Source organism: Branchiostoma floridae, chromosome 7 (assembly GCF_000003815.2).
Source record: "Branchiostoma floridae strain S238N-H82 chromosome 7, Bfl_VNyyK, whole genome shotgun sequence".
NCBI lineage: Eukaryota > Metazoa > Chordata > Leptocardii > Amphioxiformes > Branchiostomatidae > Branchiostoma > Branchiostoma floridae.
Window position 1 is genome coordinate 1,811,089 of NC_049985.1, and position 24,265 is coordinate 1,835,353.

At 40.5% G+C, this 24,265-nt stretch overlaps 2 protein-coding genes across 5 annotated transcripts in view; one reads left to right on the forward strand and one right to left on the reverse strand.

Moving 5' to 3' along the window:
- LOC118418908 (N-alpha-acetyltransferase 15, NatA auxiliary subunit-like) overlaps nt 1-13,656 on the forward strand; it is a 24,280-nt gene extending 10,624 nt beyond the window's left edge. For 2 of the 4 annotated variants that reach the window (XM_035825045.1, XM_035825043.1), the window contains 15 exons: nt 67-186; nt 953-1,048; nt 1,544-1,650; nt 2,005-2,077; nt 2,815-2,984; nt 3,442-3,594; nt 5,052-5,180; nt 6,077-6,151; nt 6,320-6,458; nt 7,056-7,243; nt 8,134-8,242; nt 8,718-8,816; nt 9,862-10,005; nt 11,019-11,116; nt 11,586-13,656. In XM_035825045.1, coding sequence (XP_035680938.1) covers nt 67-186; nt 953-1,048; nt 1,544-1,650; nt 2,005-2,077; nt 2,815-2,984; nt 3,442-3,594; nt 5,052-5,180; nt 6,077-6,151; nt 6,320-6,458; nt 7,056-7,243; nt 8,134-8,242; nt 8,718-8,816; nt 9,862-10,005; nt 11,019-11,116; nt 11,586-11,807 — 1,922 coding nt within the window. In that variant the 3' untranslated portion in view covers nt 11,808-13,656. Of the gene's footprint in view, nt 1-66; nt 187-952; nt 1,049-1,543; nt 1,651-2,004; nt 2,078-2,814; nt 2,985-3,441; nt 3,595-4,259; nt 4,389-5,051; nt 5,181-6,076; nt 6,152-6,244; nt 6,459-7,055; nt 7,244-8,133; nt 8,243-8,717; nt 8,817-9,861; nt 10,006-11,018; nt 11,117-11,585 lie in introns of all 4 variants that reach the window. The other 2 variants (XM_035825046.1, XM_035825044.1) reach the window with 2 other exon arrangements.
- A 691-nt stretch (nt 13,657-14,347) lies between these two features.
- The window catches only part of LOC118419269 (malate synthase-like), a 29,006-nt gene continuing 19,088 nt past the window's right edge, over nt 14,348-24,265 (reverse strand). Inside the window, exons 6-15 of the mRNA XM_035825616.1 lie at nt 22,413-22,489; nt 21,816-21,926; nt 19,736-19,795; nt 19,115-19,271; nt 18,541-18,736; nt 18,022-18,100; nt 15,843-15,935; nt 15,301-15,373; nt 14,909-14,976; nt 14,348-14,578 (exon numbers count right to left, since the gene is read on the reverse strand). Coding sequence (XP_035681509.1) covers nt 14,348-14,578; nt 14,909-14,976; nt 15,301-15,373; nt 15,843-15,935; nt 18,022-18,100; nt 18,541-18,736; nt 19,115-19,271; nt 19,736-19,795; nt 21,816-21,926; nt 22,413-22,489 — 1,145 coding nt within the window. The remainder of the gene's footprint in view (nt 14,579-14,908; nt 14,977-15,300; nt 15,374-15,842; nt 15,936-18,021; nt 18,101-18,540; nt 18,737-19,114; nt 19,272-19,735; nt 19,796-21,815; nt 21,927-22,412; nt 22,490-24,265) is intronic.

A 24,265-nucleotide genomic window follows, 5' to 3' on the forward strand; every position in this document is an offset into this window, starting at 1 on the left:
ATATTGGATCTGGCAACATTTATTTGCTCTACGCTGTAATGCTAAGACTTCTGTATCCTTTTTCAGGAGATCTACTGTTGAAGCTCGGCAGGAACGATGAGTCAGCGGCCATCTACAGGGAACTTCTGCGCAGGAACCCAGAGAACAGGAAGTACTACCAAGGCATCGAGGCAGCTAACCCACCAAGTAAGTCTCTGTCCGGGAAACAGTTAGGCATCGAGGCAGCTAACCCACCAAGTAAGGCTATGTCTGGGAAACAGTTAGGCATAGGGGCAACTAACCCACCAAGTAAGTCTCTGTCTGGGAAACAGTTAGGCATCGAGGCAGCTAACCCACCAAGTAAGTCTCTGTCTGGGAAACAGTTAGGCATCGAGGCAGCTAACCCACCAAGTAAGTCTCTGTCTGGGAAACAGTTAGGCATAGGGGCAACTAACCCACCAAGTAAGTCTCTGTCTGGGAAACAGTGGTGGCGCAATACTGTAAATGCAGAAATGTTCGCGGTGGATTAATGTTTCGCAGTTTTCCACTTCACCGCAAATTTAAAACCACTGCGAACATTTTTCTATTGTGGTATTAGACTGCAGTCTATAGTGTTACCGCGAACTTAAATCCACCGCAAAAAGTCCCTTTTCCCACTACCGCAAAATTAGATCCCCGCGAACTTAAAATGCATTTACAGTAATGCGAAATTATCCAGCTTGACCACACCGGTTTGGGATTTGGGGATTCTGTGCAATTAACAGAAGTGTGCGCAATTAACTGGCTTCTACAGTACTTGTAGTTGTGCTGTAGTTGTGCAATATTGTGTGATGTGCCCTGTCTGTTAATGTTCCAACAGCTAGGACCATCATTACCTGAGTCCCATGTAAATTTCTTGGCTCAAATTAAATTGAGTTTGAGACGTTTTTTAATGCTTGTGACAGTTCCTGACTTCTGTCTGTTTTTCCTTCAGAAACTGAAGAAGAGAGACTAGACCTGTACAGCCAGACTGCAGCCCAGTTCCCCAGGTGTCAGTCAGCTATCAGGCTGCCGCTCGACTTCACCACTGGTAAGCATGGCTTTGTTTTGCACAACCAGCAAATCAGGATTCAGGTCCAGAGGTTCAGGTTCAGACGCATGGCCGGACCCATGGCATAAGTGTACTAGAAGTACTTTCCTTCAAATTTGGTTACATGTAAAATTGCGTGTTAAATTCTACTTGCAATTTGAAAAGCATACATGCAATATTATATAGTCATGTAGCAAACAATAAACTCAGCGATAAGCACAAAAACAGCAATGTTTTTGTCCAGCGCAAATCACAATCAATCGAATATTTTCGATGGTTTAGAAGAGAATATAAGCAAGAGATATTCTTTGCAGAACCAAACTGGATCCTGATGATAAGTTTTTTTAGGAACTGAACCTAAACGCTTTAAGTTTAACAAGTCCAGTTCCATTCTGCTGTACAGGTATGCAGCACTGAATAGGAGTATACACATAATACAGTATACTTTAAAACTGTTTTTTCCGTCTACCATAATGTGCGCTATTCTTGCCCCAGGTGAGACGTTTGAGCGGTTAGCTGACCAGTACATGAGGAAGGCTCTGAAGAAGGGTGTACCTCCACTGTTCAACAACCTGAGGGCCATGTACCCGGATAAGGACAAGGTGGGACTGTGTTTAGTTTACAGAAAATATAGGCTCAAAATTCACTTTCAAGAGTGGGTACACTGTTGCACATAGTCATAGCCTAAAGATCTAGCTGCACAAAACATTTGGTGCAGAGAATAAGAAAAAGAAATAAGTTTTGTAGCGATGTACCTGGACAAAGACGAGGTGGGACCAAGATCTGTGTACAGAAAACACAGGACTGTTTGAGACATTCAGGGTTCAAAAGTAATTTATCATTATCTACTTAGTCCTTAAGAGATTTGATAGCTGTGTAATGTGTTTGCAGCAAAGTGACAAAGACCAGCCTTCTATAATTGATTCTATCCTGACTGAGACCTTTGTACATTTCAGGTGGCAATAATAGAGAGACTAATGTTAGGCTACCAGGAGTCACTGAAGACTGCTGAGAAGTTTAACCCTAACGGTGAGTAACCTTTCAAATTCGGCAAATCCTTGGAAATGTATTGTCACCTTCCAAGTCAGAAAAGTACTGCCATGAAATAGAGCCGTCAATTCACATACTTGTAGTCCTTTTTCACAGTGTAATGGTAATGGTTATGTACGCACTCCAACTCTTATTTGCTTCAACTTCATTCAATGTACGTTTCCTTTCCTATTGGACTACGAAAAATTGTCTTCTCTCCTTTGCATATTAATTCATAGTTGACATATAAAACCTGCTCTCTAACAAGATCTCTTCAGTGTCACTAACAAAAGATAACAATGTTATCTGAAATGTCTGACCGACAGTTTCCAAAATCATATCCAGTTGCTTGAGTAATTGCTATTCGGCTAATATTATTACCTAGATGCCTTACCTGGAAAAAGAACAAGAAACAGTCATGCCTTCAAATACCAGACCTAGAATTGATGTGTTCAAAAATTCGTACTTTCCCAGAACTATCGTTGAGTGGAATTTGTTATCACCAAGTACAGTGGAGGCATCTTCTCTTGTTAGTTTTAAAGAACACTTGCAGATAGATGTGCAAAATCTAGATGTGACGGGTCGTTCGGTGTAATATAACCAGCTGCTGCCGCGCCGCGTGCCTGCGAAGCTGGTGTGTTACGCCGAACTGCGGTTATACCGGCTATATAGATACAGATACCTTCATTGATGCCTTGTCTTCATCGATGTAATGCTTATACATATTTCCATTCCAGATGAGGGCGAACCCCAGCCCCCCACAGCGTACCTGTGGGTTCTGTATTATCTAGCCCAGCACTTCGACTATCTGGGGGACACCACCAAGGCCCTGGGCTACATAGAGTCTGCTATAGAACACACTCCTACACTTATAGAACTGTTCGTGGCCAAAGCTAGGATATACAAGGTAAGCAAAATTTGAATGTACTGTACAGTTGTGTATTTATACCCATCATTAAAACTTGCACCAGTAACATTAAGAAAAACAAAGCCACTTTCCCTCATAGGTTTAGGGTTTAAGTCCGTTGATATTATGCAGCTGACCTCGTGCCCTTCGGAAGGGCACTCAAAATCACTTTCCTCACTTACGCCTTTGGTTAGGGGCAGTCCTTGAATAAGACATTAAATGGATGTCCCTGCTTTGAGGAGAGCCACACCGTTGTACCTGAAACATGTAAAAGAACCCACTGGACTTACCAAAAAAAGTAGGGACCTTTCTGGTGTGAGTGGTTCAATATAATCCGTCTGAATGTTCAGCTTGCACAAACCTGGTGTGCTTCGCTATAAGGCAGTTTACCATATATGCAATACAAACAAACAAACAAATTAGATGAAGCTAACCACATATGTATGTATTACTCCAGCATGCAGGAGATATAGAGGAGGCAGCCCGCTGGATGGACGAAGCCCAGTCCCGAGACACTGCCGACAGATACATCAACTCCAAGTGTGGCAAGTACATGCTGAGGGCAGGCAAGGTCAAGGAGGCAGAGGAGATGTGCTCCAAGTTCACAAGGGTGGGTTCTTATGGGGGTTTCTGGGTTCAAGTTCATGAGGGTGGGTTCTTATGGGGGTTTTATACTGAGGGATCATTAGCTGTAAGCCCAAATGAAATTTTGGTGTATGATCAGTTTTGTGCATTTCGCATGGTGATTTGTGCGTTTTTCATAAAACTTGTACAAATTTCATAAAATCTGTAAAAATGCTTAGCCACCCCAGATTGAATAAGAGATTGAGTGAACAATATCAACATCTTTTTACTTTCATTACAGGATCATTCTAATCAGCTCAAAGTATACTCTAAAAAAATTGCAATGTTGAAACATTTGGTATCAAATGTCCCCAATTTTGTTTGACTTGTATGGGGTTTCTGGCACACGAACCAGCATGGCCCTCTTGAATTTTCTGTCTTGCATTTGTTCAACCTTCCTGACCACTTAGATTTCATAATGAAGACAAGTTTTGGGAGGCCAAACTGTTTTTTATTTGCATGCTCCAATCATTTTTGGAGTTCTATAAATAAACATGGTCAAACGTTAGCAAAAATGTAGCAGTTCTCTGATATGTGTAGGATATCCCAATTTGGGATATCTGTACTTTTTCAGATGTCCCAGATTTCTTAGTAGTTAGTGTTAGGAAAAACCCTGTAGTTGTTGTTGTGTTGAACACCTGGTGCGTGCAGGAGGATGGAGAGGTCCTGGAGGTGCTGAATGAGATGCAGGCCTTCTGGTTCCTGCAAGAGAGCGCTGCTGCATTCCACAGGTTGGGCAAGTATGGGGAGGCACTGCGTGAGTGCCACAAGATCAACAGGGTAAGAGTTGGGGAGGGGGGCATGGCCTGTGGTCCAACTTATTAAGACTGACAGTTGACATTACCTGGTACATAACATTCAGCCCGGTAAGTTTGTTTTAATTGCAGGTAGATGTGGGCACTCTTGCAAAACTGTTTTTTCTTTTTGGACCGGTCTAAATATTTCTTTAGATTGGATTTTGGACCGAGTAGAAAATGACCAGATTATATCGACAGGGGTTCACCAGTTTTTAAGCTTACCATTTCACGAAAATGACAGGAGCAAAGTAAAGTAGAGTTTGTATACTCAAATTATAGTCATTTTTACCAAGTTTCTACAGTCAAACTTTCAGACTTTACATGAAAGACACAATTTAAAATGCTAGTGGGAGTCAAATACAACACCAAATAGATTCCTTTGCACTCAAAATTGTTGCCCATTCATAAGTTTTCACAAGCAATTAGGTTCAGGTCTGGACTGGGACTTGATTGTTCGGACCTGAACGGTACCTGTATCTGAATTTTCCGTATTGATACCCAACCCTAGTTACAGAGGTAGGCAGGAGGGAGAACGTTAGAATCATTGTTATGTCAGCTGTCAGTCTCTATAAGCATGAGGTCATGTCAGGACGATGACCCTGAGTAACCCCAGTCAGACTAACCTGCATGGTTGTGTGCCTCCCAGGAGGGTGTGTCTGCTATGGAGAACCTGAATGAGATGCAGTGCATGTGGTTCCAGTCAGAGTGCGCTGGGGCCTACCGACAACTCACCCAGTACGGGGAGGCTCTCAAGAAGTGCCACGAAGTAGAGAGAGTGAGTCTCATCTCATGTGTACACTGTCACTAGCATGTAGCCTCCGTCGCAGACTCTGAGCAGGGCTGGGTTTAATTTATATTGAGGGTGGGGGGAGGCTGGCTGGTTTGTGATTTTCAACGTTGGCTAGGTTCTCATATGCCGGGAAAGGGAGTTATCAAGGAAGGGTATTTGTGCCATGGAAAGGAGTTTGCTCTGTCTCGAACTAGCCAACATAAAAGTCAGAACCGCTCTAAGTCTGCGACGGAGGCTAATTACCAGCATGGGCACATTACTCATTGTTCACTGACTTCAGACTGATACTAAAGACGTGTTGATGACATTTTGTTGTCTCCAGGACCCGTCCTTTCGTCCTAGGATGGAAATTTTCTTGTTGGGATGGACAAAAATTTGTTGATGTTGAAAATGTATTTTTGTGAGCTTAAAAGGACAGATTTAAATGTTGGAAATTAACAACATTGGCTCCCAAGCAATGAGTCAGTGAGACAGACAAAAATGTAAAGCTGGAGACAACCCCGGTTTGTTGTACTGTTAGGGTTATGTGCCTGTTCTTTTAACACTTAGTAACACTACAACCAACACTATTAATGTTACACCAGCAGAAATAGAGGCCACATATGAAAGTAATACAGGCTGTTAACTGTGTTGTAAGAAAAGTTGTGCTTTTATGTGCCATAATATGAATATTATGATTCATGTTGACCATTGTAATGGCATGCTTAAGTCAAATTGCTGATAAAACAGTGCTCCTACAACCATATATCTTGTACATCTGTAACTAGCCTAGACCCAGACTATCCTGTGTGGGCCTTGGAAACAGTCTGGCACCAAGGCTAAGCTATGCATGTAAAAGGATGCACAATAATGATTGTATAAATTTGACCCCCGTCCCACAGCATTTCCAGGAGATAGTCGAGGACCAGTTTGACTTCCACACCTACTGCATGAGGAAGATGACCCTGCGAGCCTACATGACATGATATTGATGAAAATGTATTTTGTAAGCTTTTAATAGTGACAGATTAAACATGTAATAATAATTGGTTTGTACCTCTTACCTACAGCATTTCCAGGAGATAGTCGAGGACCAGTTTGACTTCCACACCTACTGCATGAGGAAGATGACCCTGCGAGCCTACATCAGCCTCCTCAGGCTGGAGGACATCATCAGAAAACACCCCTTCTACTTCAAGGCCGCCAAGCTGGCCCTGGAGACGTACATCCACCTGGTGGACCACCCGCTCACCGACGAGGACAAGGCTAAGGATCTAGAACTAGGTGAGATTAGCCAGTTATATAGATTTTGTTGTGCTTTGGGTATTTTCATGCCACAATCCACAAATTCGGGACCTCACCGACGAGGACAAAGTAAAGGATCTAAATTCAGGTTAGATAAGCGAGTAACAGTTATGTATCATATTTAGTTGTGCTTTTGTTATTGTCCTCCCATGGCTCCTGTAACACATTCAGGACTTTTCTATGACTTGAAGAGTCTAGAATCCATTCTATTTCCTCTGATCTCATCCAAGCAAAATTTGACTTTTCCCAAGACCAGTAGGTAACCTTAACCGCATGTCTGCCACAGACAAACTGTTAAAGGATGTAGAACTGGGTTAGAGCTTGTAATACCTATGAGCTTCTTGTGGTTTGATAGTTTGTTCTCTGAAAAAGACAGGCTTCGTTATGTTTGTATTAATATCTAAGGAAGAATGTCAGCCCCATTGAAGCTTCCTTGCTGATAACAAGCATAGTTATAATTCCCAAATTTCTTGATGGAAGTTTATGCACCTCAAGTGCTTTTCCAACTTTCATGTAACGTGATGTTATGTATATTGTTAAGTCCTTTTGTATTAAATAACTTTGTTTTCTCTCCAGAAAATTTGAGTCCAAAGGAGTTGAAGAAGTTGAGAAGTAAGCAGAGAAGAGCTGCCAAGAAAGCCGCCATCTTGGAGGAGAAGAAACACCAGCAGGAGATGCAGCAGCAGAAAGGCAAGCGCAAGGACCCCGACACGGAACAGGACGGGCCGAAGGAGGACGACTTGGTGCCTGAAAAACTGGCCAAGGTGAGACACAATACGTGTAGATAGGTTCATGTGTAGGGTACACATCCTGAGGCCACAGCTAGTAAATTTTATGGATGACATCCTCTGCAGACTGCAAAAATAGTGCGATAGGGCAAAAAAAAAAACAAGATGGCTACATTTCCAAAAATAGGCACCTTTAAGTTGTGATGAATGTTGTAACAAGAATTAAAGTGACAAAACATGGTATCAGAGCCAACTAGGCATTCATTCCTGTATTCAAGACATGTACTGGTGTGGTAAAAGCGACACTACTGTGGCAGACTGGCATCACCAACAAAGTTGGTAACCACACTCATAGCTTCCATATTGGTGTCACCTTTACAACTATCCAATAAGTTTTATTTCTATAACTACAGTCCTGGGTACCTCGCGAGTGTCACTTCTACAAGTACGATTATTAGGCTACAACACAACATATTTGCTCATTTTGGTACTTTGTCGTCATGTTGACCATCCCTGCAGAAGAAAAAAATATTTTTTTTTTCTGAAATGAGGCGAAAATTAATGCGCGCGCTGATGTCATCCATAAAATTTACTTGCTGTGGCCTGACATATAATACTTGAAGAAAGATCCGTCCATGACATCCATCACTCTTCAATGTTACCAAAAATTTCAGTGATGCTGAAAAAAAGTTAGGTTTAAAACTAACTTTTCAACAGATTTTCTTAGTGTCACTGACAGTGGATGCTACCTGAAATGTCTGATCATTTCCAAAATCATGTCCAATTTCCTGATTAACTGCTATTTGGTATATCCTATTACCTGGATGTCTAACCTTCATCAAAGTATACTTAAAGTAAAGAAGACATGTTTGCATAGAAGAACTGTTAATGTCTGATATTGATCTTAACTCTGATCTTATTTCCAGGTGGAAAATCCCCTTGATGAAGCCATGAAGTTCCTGAAACCCATCCAAATGTTTGCCCATGAGAGGATAGAGACGCACCTACTGGCTTTTGAAGTCTACTATAGAAGAGGTGAGATTTTCCTTGCATAGGCAACTTTTTGCTCTGAACTGTGCCCTTGCACAGCTTTTCTGTCATGAGTAAGATGTGTCTTCTGTGTACAATGCTGGTGGGACTTGAAAAAAAATCAGGAAAACAATGTATTTTCCCCACCCATACCTGTGGTATCTATAACTCTATAACTGTGGTATCTATGACTTGAACTAATTTGACTTAATGAGCTTTTGAGTTGAACGTGTGGAATACCTGTAGTTTTTCTTTCTCATGTTTTGTTTTGAAACATTTTTTGTGTATATAATGTGTAGTTTTGTGTCATAGTCTGTGACTGACAAAATGTTATGTGATAATCTGACTGACAAAGTATATAATATGCATATATACCTGTGGTATGGATTGATCAGCTGTCTGACCCCATAGCCAAGACAAGTTAGGTGCCAAATGGCTACCATAGCATGATGAGGGTGAAAGAACATCTGATTCCTCCCAGGGAAACTGCTGCTGATGCTGCAGGCTGTGAAGAGAGCGGTGACCCTTGACCCCAACAGCGCCTGGCTGCACGAGTGTCTCGTCAGGTTCTCAAAAGCAGGTGAGAACTTCTCAAGATGGTATTTATTCCTTTATTTATTAACTCCAGTTAGAAGCTCTGAGAAAGATGTCTGACAGACATTGAAACGTAAGCAGGTGAGAGACATTCTAGTTGTGCAAAAGAAATCTCCAATATCCTTTATTTATTGGTTTGACTGTTTAGAGCACACAGTCAGGACTGCCCAACTAGTCTATGCTGTAAAGAAAGAAAGAAAGAAGTAAGAGAGATGTCATTGAGAATAGATGGTTTTAATCATCTATACTCAAATCTTACATAAGGTTTCTAAGATATTTAAAAAGACGTTATTCATGTAAACCTTAAGAAGCAAGTACTGCTCCTGAGGTTGAGTGTCTTTAAGGTGACCCCTGCAGACTGCAATTAGGAATGGCTGATCAGTAGTCATTTTCTCATTACCTGCAGGGAGACTAACACCAGAGTTTACCATGCTCTATTGGACCTCCCGTTCCATGTCGAGCTTCCATGCCTCTGAACATGCTTTTATTTAGTTTTATATTTTCTTTGTTTTCTTTTATTCTTTTATCTTTTTTTTTTATTTCATTCTATTCAAATTTATAACCTTGTGCAGGGGCAAAGCAATATCTAAATAAGCATTATTATTTAGTATTATTCAGACAAGGCATGTGAGGAGCAAAAACTGTCTTGAAGCTATACAAGAGCTGCACCCACAAAAAGTTGTCAATGGTGCATGGGAAGTTCAAACTGTAAAGTCCACACTGCTTGTACTGTTGTGTTATTGTTGTGCAAGAGTCTCAAGATATAGTTAATGCCTTAGCAATGCTGCACTTACACTGTGGTTACATTCGCCTTGGATAACCATGTTACAATCGCCCTAGGTACATGTTTTTGAGTTGTAGAAGTTCCAAGTAGGCTGTGACAGGACCAACCACTGATAATGATCTAAAACAGCCAGTTTCCTTAACAAGAATTACCTCAGTTTGAGATCATCCTACAAGTGAGTGTGAGCAGTCCCTTAATAACCATGCAGAGTGGTTTCATGATGGTGTTTTCCCCCTTTTTTGTGCAGTTTCAGAGAAGAACAACTTGCCTGGTCCGGTGTCCACAGTTCTTAAGGAAGAGACGAAGGCGTTGTTTGGAGAGGTTGACATCAAACAGTTTAATGCAAACTTCATCAAGAGGAACTCCAACTCATTACAACACCTCTTAGCAGGTACGACCACACAAAGTCAATTTGTTGGTTCTCAATTTTTATCAAAAATAATACTAAGCAACAGAGCAAAAACCTACAAAAAAATTGCGAAACATCTGCATTGGAAAATGTACCCACATTGTAAGAACTGTATAAAGGCATTTAAGCCAATTTGCTATACTGGTTGCTATATAAGTTGTTGAATAGCTTCTTAGTGATTTAATTGTGAAAATTAGCAATGTAAATAGCTTACAATGTTCTTACAGTTATCTGTAATTTATGATTTGTGAATAAAAATGTGGAAAAAAAGTCCTATTCCTTCGGATGAAAATGTTTCGGTAAGGAGACCCCTGCGGACTGCAATTAGGGATGGCTGATCAGTAGTCATTTTCTCATTACCTGCAGGGAGATGAACCCAGAGTTTACCATGCTCTATTGGACCTCCCGTTCCATGTCGAGCTTCCATGCCTCTGGACATGCTATATCATGCAAGGGTTTCAAGATATAATTACAATCACATTTAGCAAATGCCTTTGTAAGGTCCTTACAATGCTGGTACATTTTTCAATGCAGTAAACTTTTTCATTCAATCATGAAGGACATACATGTGATTTAATGGTGAAGTTTTGCTGAATGGGAGATGTGGTGAAAATTTTTTTCATTTTCGGAAAAATAGGAGTGGGCAATTCAAGAAGCAATGAATTGAATTGACATGGCCTTAAGTAGGCAGTTGCTCACTTTCAACTTCAACTGCAGAGTTTCCTTATGACTTTAGAACATTTTTACATCATGATGTGACTGGTGATGCAGAACTGTCTACAGGGGGAGGGAAGCACGTTTTTGTTCAACTTACTTTTCTTCAGTCAACTTTTTATGTAATTTGTAAATTTGTAAGATATTTTCCTTTCTTGTGTCTTTCTTGTCACAACAGTTAGATAATTAGAAAGAAGTTGTTAAGATCATTTACAGGTGTTGAATTTTTGAAAAAAGGTTGACAATCTCCCTTTGTTGATGTTTTCTTAATGTTTTTCCAGGTGCCAAGATGCTGTACTTCTTAGATCCACAAAGTCAAGACAGAGCTCTAGAACTAGCAACAGACCTGAGTGAGAACTTGATAGATAGGAATGTCAAGGTGAGCAACTGTTGTGAAGAAGCTTTGAAATCATGCTGTTGTGTTTCTTTTTAAATTTTAAACTAAGGTCTTTTTAAAGATTTTAGCCATACAAGTAAAATGCTTAACAGAAAGCTTTTATTCAGTCCTCTGACATTTCTCAAGTTGAAATGACCAAAGCCTATGTCACATGACCTGAAGCGTGACGTCAGCAATGGGTCAAAGGTGCCCGGCAGTTGGTAAATGTCAACTACCATCACTTGACTATTTAAAGGTCTTTGCTGTGTCATTTTAATAGATGTAACAGGTACATACAAAATGTATATTTATAGTATTTTATAGATGCCATGGGAAAGAACATGGCAATTGTTTTTCTGTAATTTTCTAATACTCTGGACTTTAGAATTGTATTTCCTAAGTTGTTGTGTACAGTGAGTTTTAGGTTCTACTTATGTTCTATTTTGTGGTAATGAAATGCTTTTTCTTTCAGATATGCATCAAGGTATACGAAGCCCTGAGCTCCGGAGCTTTTGGGAAGTGCGAGGAACAGACAGAAACCTACAAGACGCAATGTCACCAGATTTTCCCCTTCGCGAGAGTATTCATGCCCCCCAAGTCAGAATCGGACACTGTAACACAGGAGGACGGACAGCAAGACGGACAAACAGATGGACAGGACGGGCACCCGGAAGTCGACGCGAACGGCTCTTGATGACGTCGTGTTAGCGTAGGGGTGGCGGTGTGGGTGGATGGGACTGACATGAATTACGAGGACAAGCCAAAGTACACGTATCGTTTCTTCTGTTTTCCTGGACTCGAGGAGAAAGAGGAGACCTGCAAGTTCCTGCTTTGCTACAAGGCAAATATAAAGGCAGTGTTGTGCAGCAGTGGTACCTAAGAGCCGAGACGGACTTCTTCCCGAAGATCTGCAAACGTCTTAGGACCGGAAATTCAGACCCTTACATCGCAATGTGGCGTCGCTTTGCATCCAGTTAGTTATGTGTAGAGCATCGGATGTTTTGTACTTCATAGTGCCTACAAAGATTAAGACAGGGTTGGGGAGGGGTGGGAGCGAAAGCAGTTGACTTAACTAGGCTTCGAAACTGCTCAACAAATAATACAAATCAGTACTGAAGAGGGTAGGAAATAGGTGACATATGGGTGGTTTATAGCTTTTTGATGTGCTGAATGCTTGTGGGTATGTCCACAGCTGCCATTAATTAATTGCAATGTGTAATGCAGTTTGGTATGTTGGCAGAAATGTGCACAACTGTGCCAACTTTGTCAAAACCTGCGGGCCCAATTTTTTTGTTTTGTTACGGAACCCTGATGTATTATAGAATATTTATGATACTACAGGGATATGTCGCAACTTTGTACGAAGAGGCCAATAAGCAGAAGAAATATGCTTTTTGGTTGGTTATGTCAAAGACATTTATCTGTTGACCAATGCACTGTAGTTAGAGGGCTATAGTAATGTTACTGTGTAACTACTGTACGTGTTGACAACATTTTTTACGTTCGACTCAACATGCTGTAATTTTCAAACCTACCAAAACTTAGTCTTCTGGAGCATATTTGTTGCTGTAATATTGCAACAGGCAGAGAGTGACTGGTTATATACAGGTGGGACTATTATCAAGATTGGGCTTTCTTTTGGCTTGACTTAATCATGGGAACTGCATTTAGCAATGCCATTACAAGACAAGGATTAGTATACGATAGATCTTGACACTTAAAAACAACATTGACGGCTTTAAAAAAACAACATTGATGGCTTCAAAGGCAAACAGCGTTTTATTTAGTGCTACATATGAAGCTTCCTTCCAAAGCTGAAAGCTACCTTCTCTGGCGTTGTCTCACCGAATACACAGAGAACTTGCAAAGCAAACGGCTGCAAGAACCAGAGCTAAATCCAAATGTAATGACTAGATAATAACTGCCCTGGGTAAAGTTTGGCAATGTTTGAAGTAAAGTATGATCAAACAAGTTTCTAAGTAATATGTGTAGATTATTTTCTATGATCCATAATGGAATTAATGTTAAGTTTGACAGATATTTGAAAGGCCTAAGATTGCTACCTCCTTTAGAGTTATGGAGATAGAAACTGAACGTTGATATTCATCTAGACAACGAGGTTAGCAATATTGGTTTATTTGAGGTCAGTTCTCTATGTACAAATGAATTGGGCAGAGAGATGGCAAAAATAGTTGTTGGACGACGTGCATGTACATGTATATACGAATGGATTTATTTTTTCCATGGTTGGGGAAAATTAGACTGTAGAATGTATACAAATTAATGTTGCTTTGTCGTAGACTATGTGGTTGTACTATACAGTTGTGTAGCAATGCTTGTTAATCTATCGGTAGAAAAAAAATGCCCCTTTTTGTCCAGTAGTTTGCTTCTGTGGAATGTGGCTTTCACTATGCAGATTCTCCCCTAAAGCTTGACCCTACTGTATGTTGTTGATTCACACTTTTGTCATGCACCCTTCAACAGACTTGGTCAAATAATCTCATCATCGAAAAATAAATAATTCAATTCCCTTTTATACAAAATTATTGCGATTCTCTCGATCATTTACAGACATCTCTTATTGTCCTAGACGATGATACATACCGGTAATCACATTTACGTCATTGTATCTTAAGGCACACTGAAACTGGCTCTCTTTTTTATGATGTGGAGCAATTTACAACAGCACCATTTTTAAGTGCATAAAATGCTTAGCTTTCAATAGCGTATCAATAGGGGTATACAACATGTATGCACAAATACTTCGATAAAACCCCTAAGAGTGACCTAAAATTTGACAGATTGCTCAATCATTTTCATGGACTTGGAACAAATTTTTAGAATACATTTTAAATCACATTTTGCATCATATTCTATTTATAAAATCAAAGATTACAAAAATGCAACTTTCGTCTATCAACCAGGTTGCTAGGGAAAGTTCTTCAATGATACTACAACCTGCTAGCTGCCATGCTTGATAGAAACGCATGGTTAGACATTGTTAATGGCACCTTGTATGAGGATGACCTGAATGAATGGAATGCACCTTTTCAATCATTGGTACTTCCATGAATAGTTTCAGGTTTGTATGTCATAATTGAATAATGAGACTTTTTCTGCAGTACAATGTGAACCAGTGATAATTGCCTTGAAAAAGGTGACAGACGGTCACTGAAACGGTTATGAAGAAAACATGGTTGTGTAAAAAGAGTCTCTATTCAATCACTGATCATACTATAAAAGCTTCCCTCTGAGAAATGCATGCTCGAGGTTCAGGTAGGTGGTGATGAACTCCGGGAAGTCTCTCTTCAGCACGATCTCCAGGAAGATGCCAGCTGCAGCGTCCATCCTTGGGGTGGTGGGCAGGTCTCGGAGGGTTTGCTGGACCAGTTCCTCCACCATCACTCGGGTGATGGTCTCCCCACTGTCCTCCAGTCTGGCACTGTGGCGCACCCACTGCCAAACCTGTGAGGGGTAGGGAAACATACAGGTTAGTCTTTCTCTAAAACGGTGGGTAAAGGCAAAGCCTAGGGCACAGTACTGGAAAGCAGAGTCTCTCCTTCACCACCTTTTACCTCGCTGACTAGGTATCTATTTCTACAGCTGGGTAGAGTGAGGAAAGTTGTGGAGAGTGAAGATATACAGAATACTTGTTGCCAGTCACTGGCAAACCACATACACACACACACACACACTGCTCCAAACACTTGGTAACTAGCTAAACAGGAAAGCACATGAAGCAATGAACTGCAAACTGAAAATGGCAACAGCAAGATCACAACAAACACTGCATACCTGTGACCTGGATATCTCAGCTGTGGCTGAATCCTCCACACAACCCTTGAAGAAAAAGTGCCCTTTGCCTGAGGGAACAGAAGATTTACTCAATACAAAAGTTGCACAAGATTGGTTTTGTGAACGGTCAAAAGTTTCTGACAACATTCACTGCATGGTCTGTCACCAACGAAGAGTAGTTGATACTGTCTGAAATGTCTGACCGTTTAACTGCTATTTTGGCATATCTAATTACCTGGATGTCTAACCTTTATCAACACATCATCATGGCTGTTTGTCTGGACTAAATTTTGAAGGACTAGACTCTAGAAAACAATCCAGCAAGAACCACAACATCCCTCAAGTCAAATCATATGACAAAGACTTTAAATTTCTACCTCTTTGATGCTTACCTGATAGCCAGGCATTGATGAACTGGATGCCCACAGCGATGTTGTGCTTCAGACCATTCAGAGTCACCCCACCCTGCAGATAACAAGGCAACAAAATCTTGAGTCCATGGTACCATCTTAGACTTCCATTGAAACTTAAGCAATTGACATTCAAATGACAGTCAAGTTGTGTACTTCAGTTTAGAAGAATTCAGCTCTGATGTGTTACCAAAATTAACAATTCTTAGTTTGGTTAAAATACCAGTCCTGTTGTATTATAGATCTTGTATTCACTGACAAAAGGTAGCTGCTGCTGTCTGAAATGTCTGACTGTTTCCAAAATTTATTTGTTTGAGTACCTCTTATATTTTATATCTTACTACTGTATGATCTGGATGTCTAATCTCCATCTATGAAAAACTGTCTTCCTCTGAACTAAATTTCTGTAATTTCAGACTGTTTTCACATCCTACAGAATGACAAATAGACATGCTATGCCTCTTATGGGTAGCTAAAATGTACAACTGGTATTTTTCTGAGTAAACATCTGCACATATACGTACAGTTGGCATCTGCAGCAGATCCCTGCTCTGTACACGCACGTCTGCCCTCTGCACATGGAGCTGGTTGGCACCAGGAGCAAACTTGTCATACAGCTGGGCACAGGAAAAAAGAAAAACATGATCACATATTCGAACAGTCTTCTTCGTTTCACAACCTCTTTTTTATTCTTCTGCAGACGTTTCGGTGACTGTCTGTCACCTTCATCAGTGCAAAATGAAATATACTAACGTTACTCGGTGCGATATGACCTATACAGTGCAAATCGAACTAAACCTATTGTGACGTAATTACTTGACATGGAATGTTCTCGAACGTGATACGTTAATCATCCTTGCCACTTTGTGACGTAGTGGCAAGGATGCGGTCCCAAACATGGCTAAGTTTATACCCCCCTTCGTCTCTATTCATTACTGCTGTAGACTTTCTGATCCAGATGGCTTCCTTTACCCAACGTGTGTATTTGTTGTCCTCTCTGTCAATAACCTTAGCCCCCTCCCAATCTATTACACAGTTATTTCTTGCAATGTGGTCTGTCACCGCTGACTTGTTTTCTTCTTTCTCTGCTTCTTTCTTCTGCGCCCTGGTGTACTTTCTTCCTTCAACATTTGTTGCTTCCTTTCTGTGTTCTGCTAATCTAGTGCCAAATGTTCTTCCCGTCTCTCCAATATATACTTTGCTACAACTTTTACATGGAATTTTATACACACAATCTGTTTTTACAGCGTCTTCTAATTTGTCTTTGGGGTGGACTAAAAGTCTCCTCAGGGTGGTTTTGGGTTTTACTGCTGCACTGATCTTGTGCCGTCGGAATATTCTCTCTAGTGGCTCTGTAACTCCTTTTATGTATGGAAGTGTCACCATGCCTCTGGACTTTTCTTCTTGTTTCTTTTTCTCTGTATTCTTCGGCTTTTGTCCCATCGTCTGTTGTGCGACTCGTTTGAAGGCCCACTCAGGGTACCCACATCTAGTCAGTGCCTGCTTGATATGTTCTATTTCTTGTTGTCTGTCTTGGTCTTCTGTTACAGTCGCTTTTAGTCCACCCCAAAGACAAATTAGAAGACGCTGTAAAAACAGATTGTGTGTATAAAATTCCATGTAAAAGTTGTAGCAAAGTATATATTGGAGAGACGGGAAGAACATTTGGCACTAGATTAGCAGAACACAGAAAGGAAGCAACAAATGTTGAAGGAAGAAAGTACACCAGGGCGCAGAAGAAAGAAGCAGAGAAAGAAGAAAACAAGTCAGCGGTGACAGACCACATTGCAAGAAATAACTGTGTAATAGATTGGGAGGGGGCTAAGGTTATTGACAGAGAGGACAACAAATACACACGTTGGGTAAAGGAAGCCATCTGGATCAGAAAGTCTACAGCAGTAATGAATAGAGACGAAGGGGGGTATAAACTTAGCCATGTTTGGGACCGCATCCTTGCCACTACGTCACAAAGTGGCAAGGATGATTAACGTATCACGTTCGAGAACATTCCATGTCAAGTAATTACGTCACAATAGGTTTAGTTCGATTTGCACTGTATAGGTCATATCGCACCGAGTAACGTTAGTATATTTCATTTTGCACTGATGAAGGTGACAGACAGTCACCGAAACGTCTGCAGAAGAATAAAAAAGAGGTTGTGAAACGAAGAAGACTGTTCGATTGATCTACCAACCTGATGAAACTATTTACGGATGATCACATATTGACTCCCTGATTCACAGGATCCAGCAATAAATTGAGGGCTGTCTACAGGACCCATCTCTCTGTCCCGGAACAAAAATTTGCTTGTTGGCACAGAAAAAATTCACCCCATCCGTACCCAAAAGGGTAACAAGGAAAATCGACAACATGGACTCCCAAACAATGACTGCGACAGGAAAAAATCCAAAGCTGGAGACAGCTCTGAATAAACCCCTACCTATAGGACCGACAATGGTTAGGCAGTGGCATAGAGCAAAGTAGTGGGAAGGTCCTGAATGTGTGCCTACTGATGAACATATTATATTTGGTGAATGGTTACTGCATCCAAGCCTGCAGAGTTCATATACTTTCTGGATTGAATATGGCCAAACCAATCAATAGGGCCTGTCACACTCTGGGGCATATCTCAAACATCTACTAGCGAAATCTACCAGTATGCAGTAAAAAAAATGCAATCTAGCAGAATAATTGTTAACTCACCAGGTGCATTGGTCTGATCAGCCCCACATCATACACCATGAACCCATCTGCGCCAGACTTGATTTCACGTAACTTGTCACTACAGGGATAAAAAGGCTTAGAAAGGATACAAATGAAAGTTTAACTTGCCAAGAAAACGACTCATGATGCAGAAGACTGGTCTATGTGGAAAAGTGGTTGGTTTAGACAGGATTTTTCATACTTGTGTCAGTAGGAAATACTGTCTTAAGGAGACCACTAAAAAGTGGTCACATTGGCCAGGTGTGGTCTTTATGTACAGGTGGTCACATGTACAGGTCTAGCATTGTACTATGATTACTACCAACACAGATGAACTTCCATGATATTCAACCAAAAAAGTAGAAGCGGTCTCACCTACAGACCCAAGAAAATTTCAGTCTAAAGAACCCTCATTTTTGCAGATTTTTACAACTCTTCCTCTACTTTCCATCTGGTAGAGATTACAGTGTTCTCATCAAGAGCCAATGAAACATCAAACAAGTATATAAGCCATCCCACCTACAGACCCTCTCCACCACATCCTTCCCTCCTGCCTGACCCCCCTGGGGCAGCAGCAGGGCAGACATCCCCCCCGTGGCGTGGGCCCCCCTCCGGTGGCAGGTCTGGATTACCAGGTCCATGTAACTCTTCAGGAAGTGCCGCTCCATGCTCACGTACTTACTCCGGTCGGGCAGGACAAAGTCTGGGCGGTGGCCTACAGAAGGAAGATATATCAATTCATCAGTCAATAGTTTGGCAAATCAGCTTGGTAAAATCCCTAGAAAACAAAGTTCTTTACACACAACCAGTACATAATCACCTAGCAATGTTTCTGTGACCATTTGTCCTAACTGGTTCTACTAGCTGTAGTGTTACTCTACATCATTTTCTGTTGAAAATTATCAAAGATCTGCTCCCAAATTATCTGCATGTTTCACACCCCAATACCTGAACAACAAGCTACTACTTTATCAGGTTATCTACCAATTTGAGGAAAACCCCAAAGATTTAAAATTACTTTTTGTTGTAGCTTAGAAAAATGACAGATGGTCACTGACACAATGTTCTTGTTAACTGAATCCACAGTACGTACCAAACTTGTTGACGAATGATGCCGAGTAGTCCCACATGCCACAGTTGAGGCCCAGACTGTGGTCTCTCAGCTCATACAGGATCTCATGCATCTCAAACGAGGCCAGGATGTTCTCTATCAGCACACAGGCCTTCACTGTGCCTATACGGATGTCCAGCTACAACAACAGAATAGATAATCAGCACACAGGCCTTCACTGTGCCTATACGGATGTCCAGCTACAGCAATAACAACAGAATAGATTGATCAGCACACAGGCCTTCACTGTGCCTATACGGATGTCCAGCTACAACAACAGAATAGATAATCAGCACACAGGCCTTCACTGTGCCTATACGAATGTCCAGCTACAGGCACAACAACAGAAGAGAAATGTTTATTAGGGTTTGTAGCACTAGTCCCTATGAGCTTTGTATTGACATTTTGGGGCATAGGGAAAGTTTGCAGCTGGAGAAGTTGTGTTTTTGATTCAATGACAGGACTGCACAACAATAGGTCAGTAAAAGAATTTCTTCTCTGCAAACTTTACCAAAATGTCAACATGGAACTAAAGAGTATGGCAATAATTGACACCTCAACAATTTAGAAAAAATTGAAATATTGGCTAAATTTCCAACTCACCTTGTCTTGAGTCCAGATGAACACCTTGTTCCACAGTCGAGCTTCACTGGCACCTTCAAGCTAAGGAATTGAAAATACATTGAATTATATAGAAGGAGAACTTTATTGCATGACACCTGTACAGGATACAGTGTATGGCAACTTGTACAAACAATACATACATACAGAACAGTTTAACTACATGAGTTACTAGTATCTAAAAATCTAGGAAACTAATCTATTTTACACATGGTATATAGTATTGACAATCAGGCTAGCATTATGTGCTGGTTCAGGACAGTATAATATTGTCTCGTTTTTTAAATGAGTTATATATAAATTGACCGACATAGGCAGATATATCAGCAGGACATGATGGTAGCATATTAAACATTTCTGTTTTGGTAGGTGGTAACATTGTATCAGATTTATACTTAATAGACTGTAACAATTCTTGTCTCTCTCTATCATAAGTTGGGCAATCCATTATAAAGTGGGATTCATTTTCAATATTATCATGGCATGTTGGACAGTATCATCCAAAAAGAGTGAATTGAAATTACTGGAAGATCCCTTCTCAAGTGGTCTATCAAAGAGGCACTAGATTACATCTACACTAGGGCTGGGTACCGGTACAAAACCGGTTTTTCTTATTGGACTGGTCCAGTAAAACCGGACCTGAATAAATTAGGTGGACCGGATGTTGGACCAATTAGAAATTTAACAGATTATCTGATCAGGCATTCACACGTTTTGGCGCTTGCAGGTGAAAGAAAATAACAAGAGTGAAGTAGATTTTAGTTAATAGTCATTTCTACAAAGTTTTACAGTCAATCGTACAGAGGCAGTTAGCGTTGTAGGATTTTAAAACGCCAGTGTAAGTCTAATACTCCACCAAACATATTTCTTTGTAGTGAAATGGACCATTGGTATGAGTCATACTGAATCAGGTCCAGGTTCAGGTCCGGACCTGAACCTGATCCTTTGGACCTGAACCGGACCTGGACTTGAATTTTCTGTACCTGTACCCACCCCTAATCTACACCATTTTACTGCATCTCACAAGCCACTATGCTCTAAAAGACACTGGCTAGTTAGTCCTGGTGCTGGAGGTAATAGATGATGCATGTTAATTTTAGCCACCATAGCAGTATTTTTTGTCTGTTGTTGGAGGTATGTCTAATATTTTGCTTGCCATCTGGCTGTCAATCATAATATCAACCAAACTTTAATAGTTACCATATCCCTACTGAAACATAATACAGCTATGTTGATGTGTAAGAAGAAGACTGTCCCAGTAACTTCTTATTCAATACCATGGACAGGTAGAAGGCAACTTTTTTTGGCCAAACTTTTTTATTCTCACAATCACATCAGTTTTGGGGTTCCGAGAGGATGTCATCCATATAATCAAATCAACAATCATAAATCAATTGAAATTGAGTAGCTACCAAATCCCTACTGAAACATATTGAGCTGTAGATGTGTCAAAAGAAGACACTTGGGCACACCCTGACACCTCACCTCACCTAGTCCCATCCTCATCAGGAGGTTGCCTCCAGCACACCCTGACATTAACTCCTTATTCAGTACCTTGGACAGGTAGGAGTAGGGCCCTGGAGGTACATGAATGTCTAATATCCTCTCTGGCTTTTAATTGTATTGAAATCAAATAGCTACCAAATCCATACTGAAACTTACTATGGAGATGATGATGTGTTAGAAGAAGACACTGACAGTAACTCCTGTTTCAGTACCTTTGAGAGGATTGGTATCGTACTTGTCTCTGGCTAGCCCTCTGCAATAGCCACAGTCTAGTGTTGGGCTATTCTGGCTGTGGGTGCTGACCTGCCAAACTAATAAATGAAAATTGGAGACAGTAACTCCTTATTCAGTACCTTTGACAGGTAGAAGAAGGGCCCGCTGTCCCTGTCCATCAGGAGGTGTGTATAAATATTATCATTATTATCATTATTATAGTAACTGTTTATTCAGTACCTTGGACAGGTAGAAGAAGGGCCCACTGTCTCTGTCTATCAGGAGGTGTGTATAAATATTATCGTTATTATTATTATGATGATAGTAACTCCTAATTCAGTACCTTGGACAGGTAGAAGAATGGCCCACTGTCCCTGTCGATCAGGAGGTGTGCGTTATGGAACATCAGCAGCCCAAAGTCAAACAGTGGGCCTGGCACCTCCTTACCATTCACCTGAGATGAGAAAACACAACTCATTCAAGCTGTTTATTTGTAAAACTAAAAGGTTATCAATAAAGTCTTACGATACAGCCTTTACATATGTTTCTTAGAATTTTACTGATGTTCCTTACAGTTATAGATAAACACCCAGGGTTGAACAAGTCAACCAGCAATTGTTCCGGACAAGTGAAAATGCCGGTCGGGTAAGTGCATGTCCGACCGGGTAAGTTAGATTTTTTTCAATGAGTAAGATTTTGATATAATTGCTACTTTTCACAGTCATGGCATGAAGCATTGGTCAACACAGAAAAATAGAGCCAATAACAAGGATTCCATCAATGAAAGAGAAAATACGTAGAAAAATGTCATTCAAATTTTGAGCAAGTGAAAAGTTGGTTCGGGCAAGTAATTTTTCCATACTTGCTTGATAGGACAAGTGAAATTTAGAAAACTTGCACAACCCTGACACCCCTATGCTCCGAATGACCTAAGGCTTACCAGCATGTTGTGTTCCACTATGTTCCAAGCTCGAGGTCTCAGCATTAGGACTGGAGCATTACCAATGGAGGGGGCTCCTACAAAACAACATGTGCAGTCAGTATAAAATGTACAGGTAAAGACAGGTACAGGTGAAACAATAGGGGCAGTGGGTTGTAATCCACTGTATCTAGGGCATGGTACTGGAAGGAGGAGCCCATCCCTCTTCTGCCACCACCTTTTACCTTCCCACCTGAAGTCATGTACCCATCTTTACACCTGGGTGGAGTGAGGAAAGTCATGTAACATCATCTATAGGAACTGGCTGAATAATGGAATGACTGCAGTGCAATAGATGTCTGCCATATTAAAGATAGTTTTAAGAGTTCAATCAATCAATCAATCATTTAATCAATCAACCAACCAATTCATCAATGGTTCATTTGTTCAATCAATCAATCAGTCTATCAGTGTATTGGAGTTGTGAGTTATGCCGCCTACATCCACAGTTACTCCCCCAGAAAAAGAAAATAAAACCTTCTGACAAAGTTCAAACAATACATCATTCATCATGATGTCATAAGCAGTTCGTTACATCACTTATTAGTCTGCCAGTTTGGAGCGCCACACCACACCCACAGCCAACGGGAGAGAACTTGTTTCTTCATTCTGACCAGAAAATTTGCCAGCAACTGCCACTGGACTGAAGTAAACTGAGCAGACTTCACTTAACAGTAAGTGTAACGAGTCATTAATTACGTCTTCCTGAAAGTCAGAAATTACCTTGCAAAAGGATTAATGTATACAAACTGTAAAGCAATGGATTAGACAATGAACAGTACATTGCAACATAGTCACGTACTGCCAATGATCTTATCATATAGCATTAGATTTTATCCAGATTTGTGATTTATTTTCTATTAAGGACACATCCATTTGATTTGTTGGTTGAACTTAGATTTAAAAGAATTTTAACACTTATCTTGAAGATCAATATAAAAAAGAATATATGGAAAATATAAAACCTTAATGTAGGCAAGCCTTGTAAAGCAACCACCTGATGCTGGCAGCCACCTCCAGTCACAAGGATCCAGAGGGTTACAATTAGATCAGGGAGTTCAAAATACCAAATTTTGATTAAAAGTAGCATTCCAGCCGAGTCGTTAGAGGGTGGTTTCTGTCTGTCTGTCCATAAATGCACCGTGGTTTCCACAGTTTGTGACTAAAGCGCTATTGTGAACTAAAAAACACCGCAAACACTCCATTTTCTTCCTACCGCAAAATCAAATCCAGTGAACATTAACTATATTTACTCAGCATTTTTAATCTCTGCTCTAAAATGTCTGGGGCAGGTTTAGATAGATTTTGGACACTTTTTTACCCTTGACCAAATTGGACCATCAAACCAACACCCAGGTCAACTTGGCCAAACACCTGGTGAGCCCAATTTTGTTTGTCCTGACAAGCAATTTTCCATCCCGGATGGAAACATGTTAGTTTACTTAACAACGAAACATGTACAACAAGAACACTTTTTAATCTAATGATTAGTCTGCCTCGCAAACAGTACAATGTAGGATCAGAACTGTTTCTCTCCAGATACTGGCTTTTTGATATCATTTGTTTATATATCATTATGATAAAACTACAAGTGGTGCAGGGGTGATAAACATCTATCCTGTGTTCATGTCTGAATTAACAATTATATTTTGTTGTCTGAATGTTTCCAATTTGTTTTTGTTTGCATTCTACCATTTCCTTATTATTGCATGAAAGAATATATCTAAAGAATGTTAAATAGATTAAACGTCAAGTATTTTATGCTTTCAAGAGGATCTAGAATTTTTTTAAATGGTGCTGATTTCGATGACCGT